General features: G+C 37.0%; 1 protein-coding gene across 1 annotated transcript in view; it reads right to left on the reverse strand.

The window, feature by feature from the left end:
- Positions 1 to 21,198, reverse strand: part of LOC148029983 (uncharacterized) — a 60,793-nt gene that overhangs the window by 7,657 nt on the left and 31,938 nt on the right. Inside the window, exon 2 of the mRNA XM_087686254.1 lies at positions 20,962 to 21,040. Within this exon, the coding sequence (XP_087542380.1) occupies positions 20,962 to 21,040 (79 nt within the window). The remainder of the gene's footprint in view (positions 1 to 20,961; positions 21,041 to 21,198) is intronic.

Raw genomic sequence — 21,198 nt, forward strand, 5'->3', positions numbered from 1 at the left:
TCCATCTTGACAATAACCGATTGGAGATTGATTGTCACAGTTTATAAGATACCAAATATGGAAAATACCTTCAAATCTTCGATGCAGGGTATGTGATGTTCTACTCTCCAATTTGTAAGCTCCTTTGTTGGGTTTAGGTTGCTCACGGATCCTTGCCTTATTTAGCTCTTGTCTTCTCTCTCTCCTTTACCTAAATCTTCAATAAGACCATGGATAAAGAGCACCAATCATCATCCTCATCACTTGAACTTGAATTTGAATCTGAAGCCAAAATATATTCATATATTTCCTTGAGCTTTTCAACTATTATACACAATCTTCCAATGTAGTTAACACTTGAGTAAAACCTAACTTTCTTGCCTGCATGATCTCATCATGCTCTTCATAAGCCTCATGAAGAATATTTTCAAAAGGAATCAATTTTCTCTATCCTTTATCCATCTTCAAACTTGAATCCTTCTTTGTTGTTATGTTGAAGAAAACTTCTTACAGATACAATTAAACCCCTTGCATAAATCAACCATGCAAAAATACTTGCATGATTTCCTCTCTTCACAAGACTCATAAACATAAGGACAATATTTCGAGGTACGCATATGCTCAAAGCAAACTTTGCACCTTTTTGTCTTCTTGGATTTTCCCATTATATTATACTCAAATGTTACATAAATCTCAATTCTTGCTAGGCTTTGCAAAATAAATTCTCTTCCATGTGCACTCTTTCCAAAACATATTGTGATGAGTGTGGTTGCATGAAAATCCATCCATAGAAATCGTGAATATAAAGAAAACTAAGGTACAAACCTCTAAGTACTTATGAGCAAGTATGATATTTATCCTTGTCTCCTTTTCAAGTTCTTTCCACTGTGTACTGAGCTATAGTATCACCAGTTCGGAGGTAGCACCATCAATTAGAAGACATGTTATTTTTGTAGCACATAATAGCAACATGAGGTGTAAGGATTGGAAACTATTTCTCTATGTCTTTTCTTTCCTCTTCTTTTTAGATCCTCCTTCTACACCTCCTTCTTTATCTTTATGGTCACAAGATGCCATCATCAATCTTCCACCTCTACTCCTGCAGCTTTTGTTCAACATGCATGAGCCACCACTCCTTTTTCTTATTGCTACAAGAGGGCATACTTCAAATTTGTTGTTGCTCAAACTCTAAAGGCTTCAAAAGAAAACATATTACAAGTTTTTGAACATATTATTTTGATGTACCATTGCGAGGCCTTGGAAAGCAAAGAATTGCTACTATAGGAAATACTGCCAATAAGGTTAGACAAATAAGGCCCTTCCTCATTTAGAATTCTTGAACAAGAAAATCGAAATTCTCAAAATAAACATGGTTCATTAGACTATCTATCACATTATTCTAGCATTGCATTCCTTCCATTGCATGAATCTAGGCTCTTTGAAGAATAGGCAAAAAGTACTATTTCCTCTTCTCCACTACTTCTACAAGAATAATTCATTTCAAAAACTCTATGTGGATAATATGACATCTTCCACAAATAAAGATCCTCCTACTTCTTCTCCTTCATTCTGCAATGGTTGCTGATACTGTCCCTTCCCATAATTCTTTCAATTTTGTGCAATCTAGTATATCGTATGTGCTAATATTGTCCTTTTCCATAATTCTCTCAATTTTGTGCAATCTACTACTTCAAGATCTGTAGGAGACTCAATTATTGGCCATTAAACAAAGTCTTTTTGGCTGGAGTTTTAATATAGAAAAGCATAATGTATCATCTTGCTTCAAGGATTTACAAGAAATTCAATTTTTCTCCATGAAACAAAGTCATTTTTTTACTGAGTTTTAAATCAAAGATTCATGGTAAAACAATGGCAAGATTACCAAAGTGCTACAATCCTAAGTCTATGCTAAGTGCATAATGGGACTACATTTCTATATGAGAAAATATAGCATACTGGTGCAAGCATTACTAAATATAACCCTACTACTTTAGAAAACAAGTATGAAACACAAAAATAACTTCATAGGACCATGAGAGAAAATCACATAATAGGTATCGTAGCATTATAGAAATAGAGAACATTCAAGAAATAATAGTGCTAAAATATGACACAAAGATGAAGCAAAAACATGGCACAAACTATGAGGACATATTTCTATTGGCAAAATCCCATCATTCAACAAGGGATGCTCTACAAATGAGATAATGATAGTGCCTATTTAGGCCATGCCTGTTATAACCTCCACAAACTATATGTCATATAATCTTTAAAGTCTATTTTCATAAAGACACTAAATAGACTAAGGTAAAGACTAAGGGTAATATTAAAAAATGTAAATATAATGCTTAATGTCATGGCTAACATGACCCAAGTCTATTTGCTCAGAAAATTACATTTTCCTCTCAATGTGCATAAGAGTTTGACTCGAAGAAAGTAGTCTATTAGCTCAAAAAGATTCATTTCAATCTCAGTATCCTTAAGAGCTTTGGTCAAAGCAAGTTCAACCAACTATAAGACCCTCAAGGCTAGGCTATGCTAGAAAGGAAGAATGGAGGCAAAAATTATAATAAGAAAGTGAGGGGAAGACCATGGTAAGACCTTTAAGGCCTTGGGTGTTTTGAGGTTATTTTCTTTAATATAGGCACTAGGGGTGGGGAGTGGTTAAAGCATGGTGGAAGCATGCATATCTAACCTTTTATTAGAAGGCTTGAAATCCACTATTTCTAAACCCTTGAACAAGTACACATTTGCTAGTAAGGATAAAAAAGATTAGAGCATATCCTTGGCAATAGTTTTGAGGATGCAAAGTGCTCCACCAAGTAACCCAATATATAGAGATTGGATTATCAAGATTGAAAGACTTTGTACACTACTATAATATGGATAAGCAAGGTAAATATAATATAGATATTCCAATGCTTATGAGAAGCACAATGAGTGATATCTAACCTCCTATTAGAAGGCTTGAAATCCACTTCTAAACCCTTGAACAAGTACATATTTGCTAGTAAGGATGAAAAAGATTAGAGCATATCCTTGGTAATGGTTTTGAGCATGCAAAGTACTTGATTAACACTAGAAGGATATAGGGATATAACGACGTGCAATTGCGATGCATTTTAGCGGCGTCGCTATTTGCGTTGCATTTGCGACACAAATGGCAATGGTACTCAGAGAAAAAAAAAGCAGGTGAAACCCGAGGGTGGTAGTTTGCTACAAAGAGTGAAAGAGAGTGAAAAAGAACATGCCTTTGGAAGGGAGAGGAAGAGCAAGAGAGAAAGAGAGAGAAGGAGAGCTTCTCACCGCCATCGCCATGTTCAAAAAGAAGAGGAGGAAGTGCATGAAGAAAGAAGAGGGGCCGTCATGAAGAGGAGACGAAGAATCTATCCTTGGGCCTTTGCGGTAAGTACTTTGCCCCCTCTTGCTTTTTTTTTGTTCTTTCTTATTTTCTTTTGTTTGTTTTTGTTGAGAATGAGGTGCATTGAGAGTGAAAGAGAGGAAATGAGAGAGAACACGAGAGAGGGAGAAGAAGAAAGGAAAAGAAAGAGAGCATGAGAGAGAGAGAGAGAGAGAATAAACATGATAGATAACAAAGAATGTAACAAAGAATAAGTGAGAGAACACGAGGGGGTATAGAGAAACAAAGAGAGGGTTTGTCGTGAACAGGAGACAAACAATCCATCCTCCTCTTAGTTGTTCTTGTTCTTTCTTCTCTTTTTTTTGTTTTTTTTTTAATGAGGTGCATTGAAGAGGAAGAAAGAGAGGAAATGAGAGAGCGATCTCAAACTTTGAGCAAAAAGTAAGAAAAATATGTATCAATCATGCCTTATATTATTTTCACAAACTAATTGAATATCATATACAAAAATATTAGACGTGGTCATAATATTTATATAGGGAGGTGACATCTCATCCCAAGAAGGAATGCACCTATTGCAACAAGTCAGAAGAGTTCGTGGGCGTGTGATGGATGGAGTACTTGAGCCAATCCACCACTTGGAAGGCACGATCCAGTTTATACCATCAATACCAGAGGAGACAAGTAGCCTTTCAAACTTTCCTACAATCTTGGAGCCTGAGATGGAGGCAATGATCGATACACTAATATCCATTGAGATCAAGGCATCTGATCCACTAAGAGAAGAAGCATCCATACCATCATATGATGGGTGTCGAGTATCTCGCTTGAAGATGAGCTTGCACTCCTAAGTGTGTAAGCAAAATATGAGTGGAGCAATGTGAGTGTGACCAGGTTGTTCAGGTACCTTCTACGTACTCTTCGTTGATTTCTTTTTGGCACCATTATAAAAAAAAATTGTACTTTCTCAACGTGTTTTATGATTTGTTTTTAGGTTACTAAAGTATCATATATTACCAATTGAAAATACCATGCATGAGTCTCCTGATGATGCATGATATGTTTTACGAAAGCTTGGCATGGACTACAATAGCATCCATGCATGTGTCAACAATTGCGCCCTGTTTCGAGGAGAGTACGAGACTATGGTGACATGGCTAAAGTATTGCGCTTATAGATATTGACAGGATTTGCAAGGGCAAACCATCCCTCAAAAAATTCTTGGACACTTTTCACTTATCCCTCGTATATGCTACATGTTTCGTACGTCGGACATGGCGAGCTTGATAACGTGGCATGCGTAGAATAGATTTATAGATGAAGCTCAACGAATATCAGTGGATTCACGTACATGGAGCCACATTGACTCTACATTTCTAGGCTTTGCACGAGAGCCAAGGAATCTTTGGCTCGACCTTGCTATGGATGGCATAAACCCATTCAGTCTTCACTCAACTTATTATAGTGTGTGGCATGTAGTCCTTGTGAACTACAATATCTCGCCATGGCTTTCTACGAAGAAAGGACACCTAATCCTTAGCTTGCTCGTTCCTGGCCACTACAAAGTCAAGAATATGAACGTCTATCTCCATCCATTAGTCGATGAGCTTAAGATTGTGTGGGAGGAGAGGGTTACCATGAGAGATATGAGCAAGCACAATGGTCAACGATCCGCCAATATACGAGTCATTCTCATGTGAACCATGCATCACGCACGGTGGATTACCGTAGCTTCTCCATGATCATATTCGATGTGCAGTGGTTCAAAGTGGTAGTGGAAGGAGCCAGGGCAACCGTTCGACAAGGTCTATCTGGATTTCTCAAAATAGATTCTGAAGAAAGATGGGTTAATCTGTGCAACACGTTTGTTTTGCTGACCCATTGCGAACAGGTGCATGAATAATTTTTTTTACTTTTATTATATAGTATATATCACAAATGTTGAATCTCTCCTATATATAATTTTAAACATGTAATTTTCTATCCAAACCCCCGACAACCTCGATGGTGGTATGTTGTGCCTTCAACTCCCCGAAGTGCAAGAGTGTATGATGAAAGCAATGTTCCCAACGTGGATGACGAAAATATCCAGATAGAGAGGTCAATATTGCAAGGGATGGAGGTTGAAGATGGCTTGGAGCATGTAGAGGAGAGAGAATCAAGTAGCAATGACGAAAAGACATGAGGCTAAGAATTCTTTAAGAACGAGGTGGACTTATTCTTTTGTGGTGACATGTATATCAACTTTCCAATCTATGCAGAGTTGTGCCAGAAGATTGAGATGGGTTCATAGGCTATGTCATACTTGCAACATCCGCCTACACAATTCATTGATGAATCACTTATAAGGGTACTCTAGAATATGCATTTTAAGTAATATCATTTTTTTCAAAGTTATATTACCGTGCTTTACTTGAATCTTTATATTAACTATGCTAACATCAATTCTTGTCTATGCAAGTAACCTTTGAGGATATTTTGGAGAGTATGATGAGTCGAGAGATGAGCGATGAGGAGTTGTAGGATATATTTACACGTATGTCTCCAAATCAAATGGCTCAATTCAAAGATATAGTGGACAAAGAGCTATCTTGGACACCATCAGGCCGTTCCATTAGATCTACATCGACAAGCTCTAATGCTTTGATTTCTAGTAGATGAGATCGATGCTCCAAACTTGGGTCAGATGGAGGGAGTGGTTGTAGGGGATGCTACGAAGACATGGATGCGGTGAGCCCAGGATCGGCTCGAGATACAAGTGCTACTTCTCGCTCTCGTGCAAATTCAAGAGAGGGTGTCCCAGATGGTTGTTGTGATGGTATCGACGCAGTGTCTCCGTCTCGTCGTTTTGGTGGAGTTGCATCACCTACAGGAGTTGTTACACTTATGAGGACGTCTACTCCAATGACTCCATCTTTTGCTCAATAACCGTCCGCAGGTGGCACCCCTATAGGTGCTATTTCGAGAGGTAGCACCCCTGTGGGTACATTAGATATACAGCGGTCTCTTGGATATGTCTATGAGCACAATCACATATGGGAGATGACACATCTTGGACATACCCCAAAGGTATATGGATACCTTGTAGATGATAGGATAGGAGTCGTGATTATGAATGATGAGGAGAGGAGAGTAATGGCTCGTATGAGAGTTGTGCCAACAAGTTTTTCCACACATCTTAGACCATTGAAAGTACATATCTGAGGCAAGCAAAGACTACATAGTAGCATCCTTGCATGTGGAGTTTCCAGTACCCACCACGGCAGATAGAATTTTCACCAGTTGGATGATAGAGTGTATGTGTGTGTATATGTTACACAAACGATCGATGCACACAAGGCACTTAAGAGTGGCGCCTCAAAGCCCAAGTGTCTAGATGCAAATGACTGGTGCAGACTCAAGGAGGAGACTATAGATTCTCCAAGACATTGGAGACAATAGCGTGAGGCAAAGAGGGCACGACTGGAGGCAAGGATAGTCCATCATCTTGGGAGTGGCGATCACAAGACTTTGGGAGAACTTTGTAAATTTTTCTTTTGTTTTTCTAGCTTATTTTTTTATAATATTACCTCTATTGACAATCGTGTTTCTAATAGTTGTATTTTGTTTTCTTTGAAGCACTCCATTACAAATTGCAATCCCACCGGCCTAGAGACTCCATATGCAGAGAGACGCGGTCTCACTGCATTGATCGATAGACTACATCCACACGGTGACCCAGTAAGTCACTCATCTTTCTTATCTGTAGTTAGTATTTTTATTAAAATGCATTATGTATGGTGAACTGATGTGTAGTTGTTTTTCTTTTCAGAGTACGTTCGACAAGCTTTCGAATGGCAAGGATCTATAGCTTGTGCATGGATTTCTAGAGTGCACATCTTCTTCGTTTTTTGTCCTATGATTTATGTAGACATTTTTTATGTACTATGTTATTACCATCCTTTGTATCTTGCCATGATTTCATGAGCTTTCATTCAACGATATTGTATTTATTTTATATATTAGTCTTATGGGTTCAAATACATTTTGCCTTCATTTTGATGACCATTGTACATTTTACACATAATCCATTTGTAGAATGTAAATACAATACATAGTGCTACATGTGGCAAGGCAGCTTGCTACAAAAAAAAACTCTGTAACCATCGCTATTAGCGTCGCAAATCTACTGCACGTTGTCAGAGGGGTTTTTGTCGAAAGGTTGTATCCATAGAGGATCAAAGATTTAGAAAAATAGAGATAGTAAATGGAAGAGAAGAAAAAGAATAGACAAGAGGTAAACACGATAAAGACAAAGCACAATGAATTGAATCAATATGTATTGACAAAACTTGAAATCCTTTGTCTGGCACTACTTAGAAATAATCTCCAAGCATTAGATCTCCTGGAGAACAAAAACGTGCATCAATATTGCTCGGAACCCAACTTTGATGGGTCTGTTGGCTTCGCAAGGGGGGTAAAACTCTAGAACACCTACTGAAGGATCTCCCAAATCACTCTTCTTCATCTTCTTCCAGCTCAAAGTGCAATTTTCAGCCTACCAACAACGATTGTGACGCAATAATTTCTTCCATCTTCCTTTTTTATGAAAAATCCCATAAGTGATTGAAACAACAACTTACTTTTTTGCATGTCATCCTAATCTAGAAACTTTTTTGTCTTTTTTAAAATTTTATAATAAATAATATAAAAAATAGACCAAAATTATCTAAAAATCTACTATTTTTTGTCATGCCACTCACACTAGTACTAATGACTCAGATAACATTGACTCTCTTGATCAATAAGAAAGTCAGATGATAATGCACTTCAAAGTTTTTCACACCGTGTCTGCGTAGTGGCACGACATTCACCCCTCTGAATTTGCACATCCTCCGGTCCTAGTTGTCACCGAATTCTAAGTCCTTATCCTTTGCAACCATATCCTTTGCTTCTTCAACTTCCATATCTTGCTGGCTAGCCCCTGTATCATGGCCATTATTTTCTTCCAATTTTGGCAACTCATAGACATTAGATTTCCATTTCTTGAATAATTTGATTATTTTTCCTACTACCCAAAGTTTTATGGTTGTCCCATCCAGCTCATTTAATGCATAAGTAGCATTATCAAACACATGTCTTACCACATAGGGTCCAAACCATCTTTTAAAAACTTTATGTATGGCACTATGATGGTTGTATAAATTGCTACCATAAACCAATACCCAATCCCCATCTGGTATGGTTTTTAGCCTCAATCTATGTCTTTTGTCAAACCGTTTCTTGTTCTGTATCCTTGTTGCTCTTAACTTTGCAATTACTACATCTATGTCTTCTGACTTTCTTTCCAACTGTCTAATGAGTAAGGGCAACAACCCCTCTCGATTCAACTCCTCCCAAGATAGCAGACTCCATGAGACTGTCACCTTTTCTATTGACATGATAATTTTTTGACCATACATCAATTCTGCATGCATATATCCTATAACAGCAATATGAGTTGTTCTATCATCTCATAAGGCATAAGGGAGCAATCATGGCCACTCTTTTACCTTCTCTCCACATGCTTTTGCCAATGCCTTCAGAATAGGTGAATAATCTCTTTCATTTTTGTCACTTCCTTCAAGATTATAGACTAAAGTTAAAGAAAGTTTTATCCCCAACCGTACAAAGAAACCATGAGGTTCATCTGCATCTAGCTCACCCCTATTTGCAGTAATTTTCTCCACACAACCATACCGACAAAAGATCTCTTTTAAGAGAAAAGTACACACATAATTTGTTGTCTTAGTATATAGGGCTCTCCCTTCTACTTGATTAGTCAAGTCTTCACGAACAAGCACAAGATATCTCATTTGCCAAATACTTGTAGGCATCGTGACTAAATCCACCACCCACTTGAAATAAAGAGACAATGGATATGTGGACTGCAATCCATCCCGATTTCTCACAGATGAATACATTTGACATGAAGTATATGTTTCCACAAAGTGAGCAACATCCTTATACATACCCTACCACCAATATCTTTCTTTGATCTTTGCAAAAGTCTCTTAAACACCTCTATGGCCAGCCCACAAGCTTTCATAAAATTCTTGCATAACATTTACTTGTGAAGCTCTATCACCCAAAACTCGCAATGGCATACCCTTTTTCTTTTTAGCATGTTTTCATAAGTATCCATCTTTTAAGAGAACCCCATAGTCTTTCTTCTTAATCTTCTTAAACTCCTCATCTAACCATTCATCTCTCTTTGTTAATGTAGTGAGATATTGATCAATTCTCAACAACCCTCCTGCATATTTGTCTTCCATAAACACTTCTACACAAGATACAAAACATCTAAAGTGTCTTTTCTTTGTTGTCCAAGCTTCTATTAATGCTGTAGCAACACCTTGCATTACTAAATTCACTCTTGCAACATCATTTTCAACTTCAAGAAAGTCATATTCTTCCTCCTCATTCATCATTCCATCTTCATTCTCATAGTGTGCTCGAGATAACATGTCTGCCATTGGGTTATCTCTTCCTACAATATACTTAAATTCAAGGTTCAAAGATTTGATGTATGCAATCCACCAGAGCATAGCAATGTCTGAGGTAGCACAACTAGTAATCATACCCAGTACCGACAAACAATAGGTCTCAATGACTACACAAGCATCCATAAAATACTCATTATCACATGTAAGGGCTATCACAATTCCCCATAATTCTCTTTTTACTTGTGAATATCTTCTCTATAGTTCAGTCAACTTTAGTACCAAAGCATATTGCATATCTTTGCCCTTCCTCATCATCTTGCCCAATTGCCCATACAATTCCAATTGGGCTTGTATCAACAATAATAACGATAGGCTTTTCATGTGAATAGTCAGTCCTTCTCAATGTAGGAGCAGATTTTAAGAGCTGCTTCAATTTTAAAAGCTAATATAGAGCATTGGGTACATGTGCAAAGTGAGGAATCCATATAAAATAGAACACACATTCTCCCAAGAATCTATGCATCTCTGATACATTCATGCATACATCTTGCATTCTATCAATCCCATCTATTTTTGTTGGTGATGGTCTTCGCCCATAGGGCCCACACATATGCCCAACAATCAAAACTCTTCAACTCCAAAGACAGACTTTTGTCTAGAAATAGTTAAATGCACCTCTTCTAGATGTATCAAAATCCTCTCACAATCCACAATATGGTTTGCAACAAACTATCTGCATCCATGAGCATCCATCTCTTCATTCTTCTCATCCATTGCACACCCTTTGATTGGAATATCATCCAAGAAGGGCATTGTCAATTATGGTATAAAATCCTTGAGTACCCTATTCAAAGCATTTGTCATGTGTGCCACTGAGTTTGTTGCACCTTGCAGGATAGTACACATCCGAACTAATCCCAAAGGAGTCTTCATGGTTGTGATATCCATGCTCTCAATTGCAAGCTAAAATTGATCATACCCGGAGTAAAAATTACCCAAAGAAAAGATCGCTCTGCCTACAAAAGCCTCTCCAAATTTATCAACCACAAGACCTACACCGACATTTCTTATGGTCACTTTATTGACCGGCTGCATATCTTGAATAAATCTCAAAACCCCATTCTTTTTTGGTATAGTAAACCAACGATTTGAGTACGGGGGCTGAAGAGAGCTCCAAGATCTTCATGCGAATCTTTCCATTTAACAAATCTATCAGCTTTGGCAAATAAGCTTTAGGCATTGGAATAGGCCTCAAGTTCCATGGTACATGTGGCACATCAAATATTACCATAGGAGAGACAACATTTGGATCCACACAACCTATTTCAGTTGGTTTAAATACAAATGCCTTTTCATGCGTAGCCAACATCTACATAAAACAGTCTCTTTCAATAGGTAAAAGAAACCCTTCTGCACAAACTTTCAATTTGTGTAATATTTCATATGTAAACTAGTTACCTATATCTTTAGAATCACATAAGCTTGACTACCTTAACACTTTCTCACTTTCTTGTGAAAGTGGCAAAGCAATTAGTTTCACATTTTTATCAAATATCTTATACTTTGTCTCCACAAGTGCTTCAGCCCATTGTAATCATTTCTCCTGAGCAAACAATGCTATAGCATCATACATGTCTAAAGAACATACTAACAACACTGTTTTCAGCCTCATTTTCTACATGTATAGTTGCTGAAATTTCAACCATAGTATCATTAATATTTAGTCCATAAAAGATGCCTAAAATGCCTTCATTTTTAGTTGTTAGTCCCAATGCTCTCCGTTCCTTAGTAGCTTGTTTCATAGATATGCGTGCAGCCTTGCATATAGCTTCCATATTTAGTCCATAAAATATGCATAAAATGTCTTCATTTTCAGCTGTTAGTCCCAATGCTCTCAGTTCCTTGGTAGTTTGTTTCATAGATATGCGTTCAGCCTTGCATATAGCTTCCATAAGCTTACACCAACATGAACTGTTTGCTGTAAACTAAGAATAACCAATAGTAAATACATTCTTCATTTCATCAAGAGGCGAGTACATCCTCTAAACAGCACTATTGTAGACGTGCATTATAACAGTGCTTAATGAAAATCCAGTCTTTGAGTTCCCTTGCATTTGGAGACAAAGGAGACTCTCGAAGTGTATCCCGATTTCTAGGATGATTAACACAAACAGTAAGAAATTGGAGTGCTTTCCTTTCATCCTTGCTTTTGACTCTTGCATAAGCAAAACCATCATCAAGCACCTTGATCTCCATATGCACTCTTATACTATAGGGTTGTCCCCAAAATCACTACATATGAGGATTTATCTTGCACAAAGAAGTATTGCTCTTCTTATACATCACCAATCATCACTTTCACATTAGGATATGCAGCATAGAGCTTCCCTGAAGAATTATTTGCAACCCTCATATGCCAATTATGATCAATATCCACAAGCCATGCATCATTCTCATACAATCCATGCTCAATGACATTTATCTTAAATCCATGGTCAAGCAAAGCAACACAAGGAGTTTCATGCTCCTCTATTTTGATTACCATTTCAATGGTATATGACTTTGAGAAATAAATTATTATAAAGTCTCTTCCCCATATTGTTGCATTTGCCTTACTCCACCATGCATATTGCTACAAGACAATGCATTTTCAATCACTTTTTTCTATTTTTCACATGTTATCCACTAATTAGTAGTACCCTGCATATATAATCCAATACTTACTTCATGCTCATATTCAACCCGAATACCCAACAAACTAGTTTCCTCTTCAAATTGCACCAATGCACTAGTAGTATCACCAAGAAACTGACACTTCCTCTTAATTATGTCAGTGATCTCATCATGAAGTTCTCGCTTAGCGATGCCAAGCACCTCTCCCAAGGTGAATTCCACTCGGTTATTTTCCCAAGGTGAATTCCACTCGGTTATTTAAGATCCATTCTTCAAGAACCTTTTTAAGATCTGTGGCTATCTCAATGTTAGATTGCAACTTATACCCTGGCTACTTTCCCTTCTTTTTGCCCTCTTGTTTGCTATCTTGTTTTTGCTCTTGACTGACCTCTTTCATAACATGCTTGGGAGGTGGCTAATTTGTAGCTTTAGATTGATCTACACTTCTTCTTGTCACTCTTTTAAATGTCTCTGCATTATCTTCATCTCTCTTTTGTTTCTCTTCCACGAGTACATCTATGTTTTGTACCTTTGCTAAATATGCATACACTGGTCCAACTAGTTATATCACGAATGTCTTGCCTGCATGAGACATTTCACTATCAGTAACTTCTTTATTTTCAGCTACATGCAAAGCATGTGTCAATATTTCAGCCTGTGGACCAACCATCACTTGGCCATGCATTCTATCCAACTATAGACCAAAAGTAGAAGCATGTACTACCGCATAAGCATTTCGGACAACCAAGTCTTCCAATAACTTTTGCATACCTCCCTTTTCAAAATTCAAAGCAAGAGGCAATCTGGTTTCTTGTGCATGAATCTTTCCATCTTTCCAAAAGATGAGCTATCATATCAAGACCTCCATCAAGGCCTCTTGATAGGCAGCATAATCCTTTCTCTCATGCTGCAAACTATCACACCATATACATCTTTTTCCTAGCTTAGGAACTGTTGCACGTCCCCTATTCTCTCGTCATTTTTCATCCAATTTTTGCAACCTTCAATTGAAGATCACGCATGCCTTTGACCAATTCATCTAAAGACATCTTCCCTAACAAAGGGAACAATAGTAGGTATAGCCATAAGATTAGCCATAGAAGCGGATGGATTACTAGATACTTCAATTGATTTACCTATAATAGTGGGCAAGCTATACAATCTTTCTCTTCTTCTATGCTTTTTCACAAGTGCAATCACAGCTTTCTTAACATGTGTCCATACTGTTTTCAGACCTGTCTCTGTAGTTTGATCCTCTAGCAAATCATCAAGCTTCTCTTGAAGCTCAGGATCTGCTACTTGTAGAAATAATTCAATTTTCTAACTTGCAAGAGCCTGCTATTTTACAAGATCCAACTACTTAGATTGACTTTTAAATTTTCTTAACAATTATGTAGCCATAAGACCCTTACTGGGTTGAAACCCACTCCTGAAAAGTCTTGCGGGTAATCAAACTAGTATCTTCAATGTAAAATTCTTCCCTGAGTGTCTTATTGAAAGCTACCCAATCAACATCATGCATATATAATTCAGTAATTCGCACTTTCAATTCATGTACAATAACACATATAAAATACCGGCTCCATGCAAGTTGAGCCACCCCAAAAAATTACATCTTTTGAGCATAGATATGTAAATATAGAGATACATTTCTGCCATTGAATAACTTCATCTCACGCTCAACTGCTTGCAGAGTATTCATCACAACACTTTCTGTTTGAGCATAAGCCTACATCACCTATTGTACGTGCATAAGCATATTCATATTCTACACCAACTATTACAAAACATAATTGGAGATTGTGTTTGAAGGTTCTCCCATCTTGTTTTTCCTTTTTCTGATGACCTTTCACGTCGGGTTCACCAATGTCAAAGGGGTTTTTGTCGAAAGGTCGTATCCACCGGGGATCAAAGATAGAAGGAAGTAGAGATAGGAGATGGAAGAGAACAAAAAGAATAGACAAGAGATAAACACGATAAAGACAAAGCACAATGAATTGAATCAATATGTATTGATAGAACCTGAAATCCTTTATCTAACAGTACTTAGAAACAATCTCCAGGAGCCTCTTTGTAAAACAAAAACGTGCATCAAAATATCAACTTTTTCTCTACTACTTAGAACCCAAATTTGATGGCTCCGTTGGCTTTGGAAGGGGGATAAAACTCCAAGACACGTGATAAGGGATCTCCCAAATCACTTCTTTCTTCATCTTCCAATTCAAAGTGCAATTTTCAACCTATCAATAGCGATCGCGACACACACAATTTCACCCATCTTTCTTTTTTATGAAAAATCCTATAACTTGTTGAAAAATGAACTTGATTTTTTACATGTCATCCTTATCTAGAAGCTTTTCTAAAATTTTTAGATTTTTACAATAAATGATATAAAAAATGAGCTGAAATTGTCCAAAAATCTAGTATTTTTGGACCATTCATGCCACTCACACTAGTACTAATGACTCAGATCACATAGACTCTCTTGATCAATAAGAAAGTCGAATGATGATACACTTCAGAGTTTTTCACACCATGTCCACGTAGTGGTATGACAACGTATCACTATTGTCGTCGTAATGTGCGTCACAAACCGTTATTATTTGCGTTGCAAACCATCGTTATTTGGATTGCATTTGCAATGCAAATAACGACGTAAATAGTGATGGTTCTATGGAGATGCTAAGACCGGTATATTTAGCAACGACGGGGCAATTTCTTTATGAACAATTTTATCGCTTTGAACATCGATATGAGACATGTATCTTGTAGTGCAAGTAACCCAATATATAGAGAAAGGATTATCAAGATTGAAAATCTTTGTACACTACTATAATATGGATAAACAAGGTAAATATAGTATAGATACTCCAATGCTTATGATAAGCACAATGAGGAAAACAAATAACAAGATTCCTTAACAAATTCCTAAAAATAAGTACAACTTAAGTCCTAGAATTTTTTCAGTGAAGATTAAATGGAAATGGGCTACCTTTTGCAGTGTTTGATAGAAGATTCCATGTGGAGATGAACTAGCACATATACACAAAACTTTACATATGACCTCTCTTTAGTAGCTAACGAAGAGAGACTAGCTCCCCATACTACAAAAATAAGTCTAGCATATGAGGGCAAACTACAACAACAATAATGGATATATAGAGCAAAATCAAGCCCACTCCCAATCAAGATAATAAAGGCAACAACATCTCACATGTATATTCTAATATGCCATAGTGAGAATATGTGGACGTAGTTTATCACATTCCATCTAGAATAGAATTAAAAAAATCCTCAAAGGAAGACTCCACCTCAAGCTCTTTGCTCTCAAGATCTAAATTCAGAGAAGTGATAACAATAAAAAAATGATAAGGCCTTAAAATTTTAAAAAGTTAAAAAGGGATCTACTAGTATATTTGAAGAAGCAAGAGAGAGAAAAGAAATCAAATCAAAGCAAAAGATCAAAAGAAGAATGTTAGATGATAAATGAAATCAAAGAAATTCATAATGTGTGCACAAGAGTTTCATTAAGCATTAAAAAAAAGACTGAGCAATAGTAACATTGAGATCCATGACGTTCCTCAACTAACAAACATATTGAAGGCCTAGCAAATGTTAAGAAAGTGAGGTTATCTAAAAAGTAGAAACCCCCAAATATTATTTTTTAATTTCAAGTCTTAGTAATTGATGAAGAGACAAGACTGAGTTCATTGATATATTTACCAAAGATTAATCTGATATTGATGGAGAACTATCTCAAGTAGTGACTCATGGGATCTGCATGGTACCAAAGTTAAGACAAGTCAAGTAGAGACTGTATTCCATAAATTAAAAATTCTTTCAACAAATAGAATAGAAAACAAAGAATATATAATCTACATGATTCATAGAGAAAAAAATGGATACACCATATGAAAAACACCAACCATGGTGTTCCTAAATAAAAATAGTAAAGTGAAAGTATATATTAATTATAAAAAGATGAATGTAGCTAAGGATACCTACCCCTTACATTGCATAAAGCACATGCTAGAGAGAGTGTCAAGAATAGCGTGGTGGAGAGACTTGCTTGAGTTGTTGTGTCAAACACACATCATATACACAATGGAAAGCTCACTCACGAACACAACAAGAGAGATAGAGGCCAAAACATTCTCTTGCTGGTTTTTTCTTCTTCACCACTCAATACAATGTACACAAAATATAAATAAGATATAACATAAAGAAAAGTGACTTACTAAGTGAAACAGTGCATAACTAACTATACTAATCAATTGGTGCTATAACTATATCAATTGTACATATGTACAATAAACTAAATATATTAAGTGATAAGTCAATGGCCATGTGAGGATCATAATGACCACCGATATACTAAGTGTAGATGTGTAGACAGTCCATCACTAATGTCTGCACATGTTAAGCTTGCCATTTATTGCCTTCTTATTCCAATCGTCTCTTCATCCATTGTTGCATCCCAATGAGCATGACCAATAGCATCCTGAAAAAAATGGACTCAATATCTTTAACTACCTTCACCATATAAGCGTAATGATAAGCTGCATAACCTTCAAAACCAAATCTTTTAATAGGATATCTGACCCTACTAGACTTACATACCACTGAATCACTCAATTGAGCCTTTATATAACTATGTACACGCAATATATCCGATGCCTTGATTGAGGGAATACCAAGCTCATCATCCAAACTCTCTGAACCACTAGAATCTCCATTAAATCCCAAACAACTAGTGGATGCATCATTATCATCCAACACTTTCTTCTTTTCTTTCTCTTTACCTACAATACTTGTAGATCCACTTGAAGATATGGATCTACTCTTTAGTCTTCCAGACCAAGGGCCAATTGTAGATTCACTACCAAATGATGTTGCTAGTCCACCAAGGCTCCGTGATTCTTGCTTTTCTTTTTTCACATAGCTATCATATTCATTATCATAATCTAATACATCACCAATAGATGCATACCAACTGCTCATCTCATCAAAAATAACATCCTTGCTCACTCTCAACTCACTAATGTAGTAAGTGAGATGGGTTTTAAATGCAAGACTAGCATCTACTTTAATAACATTCATGCATGTAAAACTTGTAATATAATTATCTTGACCCCAAGAAGAAAGAGAAATTTGTCTTTTTCTACCACCAATGCTTCTAAATATTCATTCCATATCTTGACTTTGGGGTTCTACTCTTTTGGCCAATTCCTATGTGTTTTAGAATCCTTATTAGCTGCAATGATTCTCATCTTGGTACATTTCTTTGTGGACATGCCACCAATCATCAAATCTACCAAAAATAATGTATAATGTTTTTAGATTTTTCTAAAACTTAATTCGTATACTAGAGATCCAAATGTAAACCAATTATTTATGAATCTTTAAGTAATTCATATGCTAGCCTATTATTTTTTAGACTAGCATTATAAAGACTCTATGATAGGTTCGTTACAGATTGAAATCTTTCCTAGATAGAAGTACTCATTAGGAATTGGGATCTTTCCTAGATACAAGTACTTGATAAGAAGGTAGAGACCAAGTACACTATTAAGAGACAAATAATGACTTTATAAATAATTTAAGTTCATCAAAACATTAGAATCATTTAAACAAAATGAAAAAATAATAATTTAGTGTCTCTACATTTCTCAATTTAATAGTAATGTGGTAATAATCTAGGAAAGCTAGGATTCATGTTTGGTGTATGGGACTAAGTATTGTGATGGTTAAAAAATATTCCCTTTCACTGTTAGTTCTATATTTTGACTAAATGTCTTGAAGATGATGACTAGTTCAAATGTACACCAAACAAAGCATGTTGAACATTAGTATAAGTATTCGACAAGGGTATCATTTAGGTCATGAAGCTATAATTCAATTCAAAGATATTGGAACACTTAGTTCTAGTGCATCAATAATTGTCAGTTAGGAGTTTATGAGTTAGTATAATTGGAATAGCATTAAGTATAGAAAAACTTTGTTATATTTTATTAATAACCATTATTACTTTTATAGGCTATGTATTTTCTTAGGGTTAAATGAGTTTTTGGGAAGCTGCCGTAATTATTAGTTTATGAGTAGATTTTTCTCTACTATGTGAAACATAAAGATTCGAGCACTAGAAGTTCTTGGTCTAGTTAGTGCAAAGTTGAGTATAGAGACGAGAATGATGAAAGTCCCTACAAATAGCACTACAATAGCACTACGAAATAGATTGGATTAATTCAAACACAATTACTATTGTTGTGATTCTAAGAATGATAATCTATTTAAACCCACATATGTACTTTGTAAGACAATGAACAAAACAACACATCGATACAAACCATAGACATGATCCCATCGTTAGCAAGGTCTATCGATGTGCTTGGAAAGAGTGGCACAAATCATGCATAGATAGGTTCAATGGTCTCGAGTTTGTGGGTGTGGGGGTGGGGGTGGAGGTGGGGGTGGGGGTGGGGGTGGTGGATTGCCTCCCAAGATAAAAGTGAGGATCAATTGTAGCAACCTTGAGTCTTTTTGAGATTATTGAGAAGGAGATAACTCAATCTATGCTCACATGTGCATTGAAAGAAGGCCTCAAAATGGTCATAGCCTTAGCTAATGAAGCATGTACAACTCATAAGTTGACGCTCTTGATGCATTTACAGCCTGAGGTATGAAGGGCCCTCCAACCCCTCAAGATTAAAAGTCTCAAATGGTCTTGAGGATCAAATCAAAGATAACTTAAATGCTTCCAATTACGACTCATGCACTAAAGGCAATATGCCAGGTGGCTTACAGTTCATGAGGCTAAAGCAACTCATGCATTCAAGGCCAATGATACACTTAAGGCCCCACGGAATATATCCCATACATGGTATGCTTTTGGCTTTCACCAATTGGAGACAAACCGATTGTGGCTTTTAGGTATGCATGATTATATGGTATTCTTTTGACCTTGCATTGAAGCACAGCATCATACAATAAATCCTTATTTAAAGCTCACACATTTGTGGAAAAATGCTATTCTGATGCCCAAATACAATAGGCCTTCCTAACATTTTTTAATCTCATGCACTTCACGCATTGAGGTCTTACATGCCAACATTCTAACTATTTGGCTCATAAGTATTTTAACCAATCTCCTGTATTTTTTGGTAAATCCCTACCTTTGTATGTTTTTATCAATTTTGATTTAAAAGGATACACGTTGATCACATGCATCGATGTGTATTGCTTTGTCACGGTAGACAACGGTCGATTTAACTATTTCATTAAGCATCTTAGTCTCGATCGGACATAGGCACTATGAGGGCTCGGCAACGGCAAGATCTCTTTCATGCTGCACTTGACCATCTCTTACGTTAACTCATGTTGCAGGATTTTTCCTATGCAACGTAGATGTCACGGTGTCAATTGGAAAACAATCTTCTATGTTAGCCGTAACAAGAAAGCAAATTATACTAGGGAGAAGGCTCTCAATACCTTCTCCTAGAAGATCCATATCAGTCTCTTGCCTTATCCATATAAAGTATCCATGCATATGCTACCCAAATATAATGGTCATATTTAACATATGCTACCAATTATATCAGCAACATTTCTGAATGAGGCGATTGCGACGAGTAGACAAAGCTGGTAATGAAATTGTGCAGTAGGCTCGCAAAGCCGGTAATAGTAAGACCATGATACCACGTAAGAGTGGCAATGCAAGAAGATTCACGTGAGCAAGATGAGAAAGGATGAAGGCAAGAAGCGAAACTCGGCTGGATGAAGGATGAAAGCTGATACAAGGCTCAGCCCCTGCACGTCCTACAGGTTATAGTTGCAGTGAAGGTGCTGGTGAAGCGAAGGCGAGAGACGGAAGAAGTCAATGACCGAAGCAAGTGTAGACCAATTGACCTGAAATCCTCTAAAACAACGATCCAGGTGTAGACTGAACGAACCAATTATTGAGTGTCTGGAAGACACTCTGAATGTTTCTGCTCAAGCGAGGAAAGCTGTACTACACAACCACAAAGAGTCACCCATGGATTGTCTACGCCGGTGCTTTACAATAAGCGATCAAGCACGTAAAAGCAAGGGTATATATCTGGTACTAAAGCTTATGTGAACCCACAATGCTGGATGTTGCAGCAACCTGCATTACACTTGCACTCCAGAATAGGGCCATTTTGTGGAGCGATTATTGCCATGAGCGATAACCAAAGTAATGTTGTGCAAATGGATAGACGTACTAAGCCTTGGTAGCTGTGAGCCAAGTGACATCTCTCTCTCTCTCTCTCTCTCTCTCTCTCTCTCTCTCTCTCTCTCTCTGTGAGACACACATGCAAACACTAGTGTAATGTTCCTCCTTTACTCACGCATTAGACATACAGATTCGCCCTGGTTGCTCACTAGATATACAGTACTTGAAGATGAAGCTGGCAAATGAAAGAGTAAGAGACTGCATTTCTTGCAAATGCGGACCGAGTCCCTTACCTCTAGACTTTGAGTCGCTCCCGCTCCATTTCTTGCACATCCAGTGTATTTCCGGTACTTATCAAGAATCTTCCGTACACTGAATACACAAAAAAGACCAGCCTTAATGACATGTTCTTACATCAACGCATGTGCGCTACAGTCGCGCGTACAACGTGTGAGGCGCATGTAAAGTTCAAAAATATTGTTCACCACCGGTGTTCATGAAAAACATGTTTGGTAGCAGATACCAAAACT

The sequence above is a fragment of the Lygodium microphyllum genome, chromosome 10 (genome assembly GCF_053477565.2).
Source record: "Lygodium microphyllum isolate KBCC chromosome 10, Lygodium_microphyllum_v1.1.10, whole genome shotgun sequence".
NCBI lineage: Eukaryota > Viridiplantae > Streptophyta > Polypodiopsida > Schizaeales > Lygodiaceae > Lygodium > Lygodium microphyllum.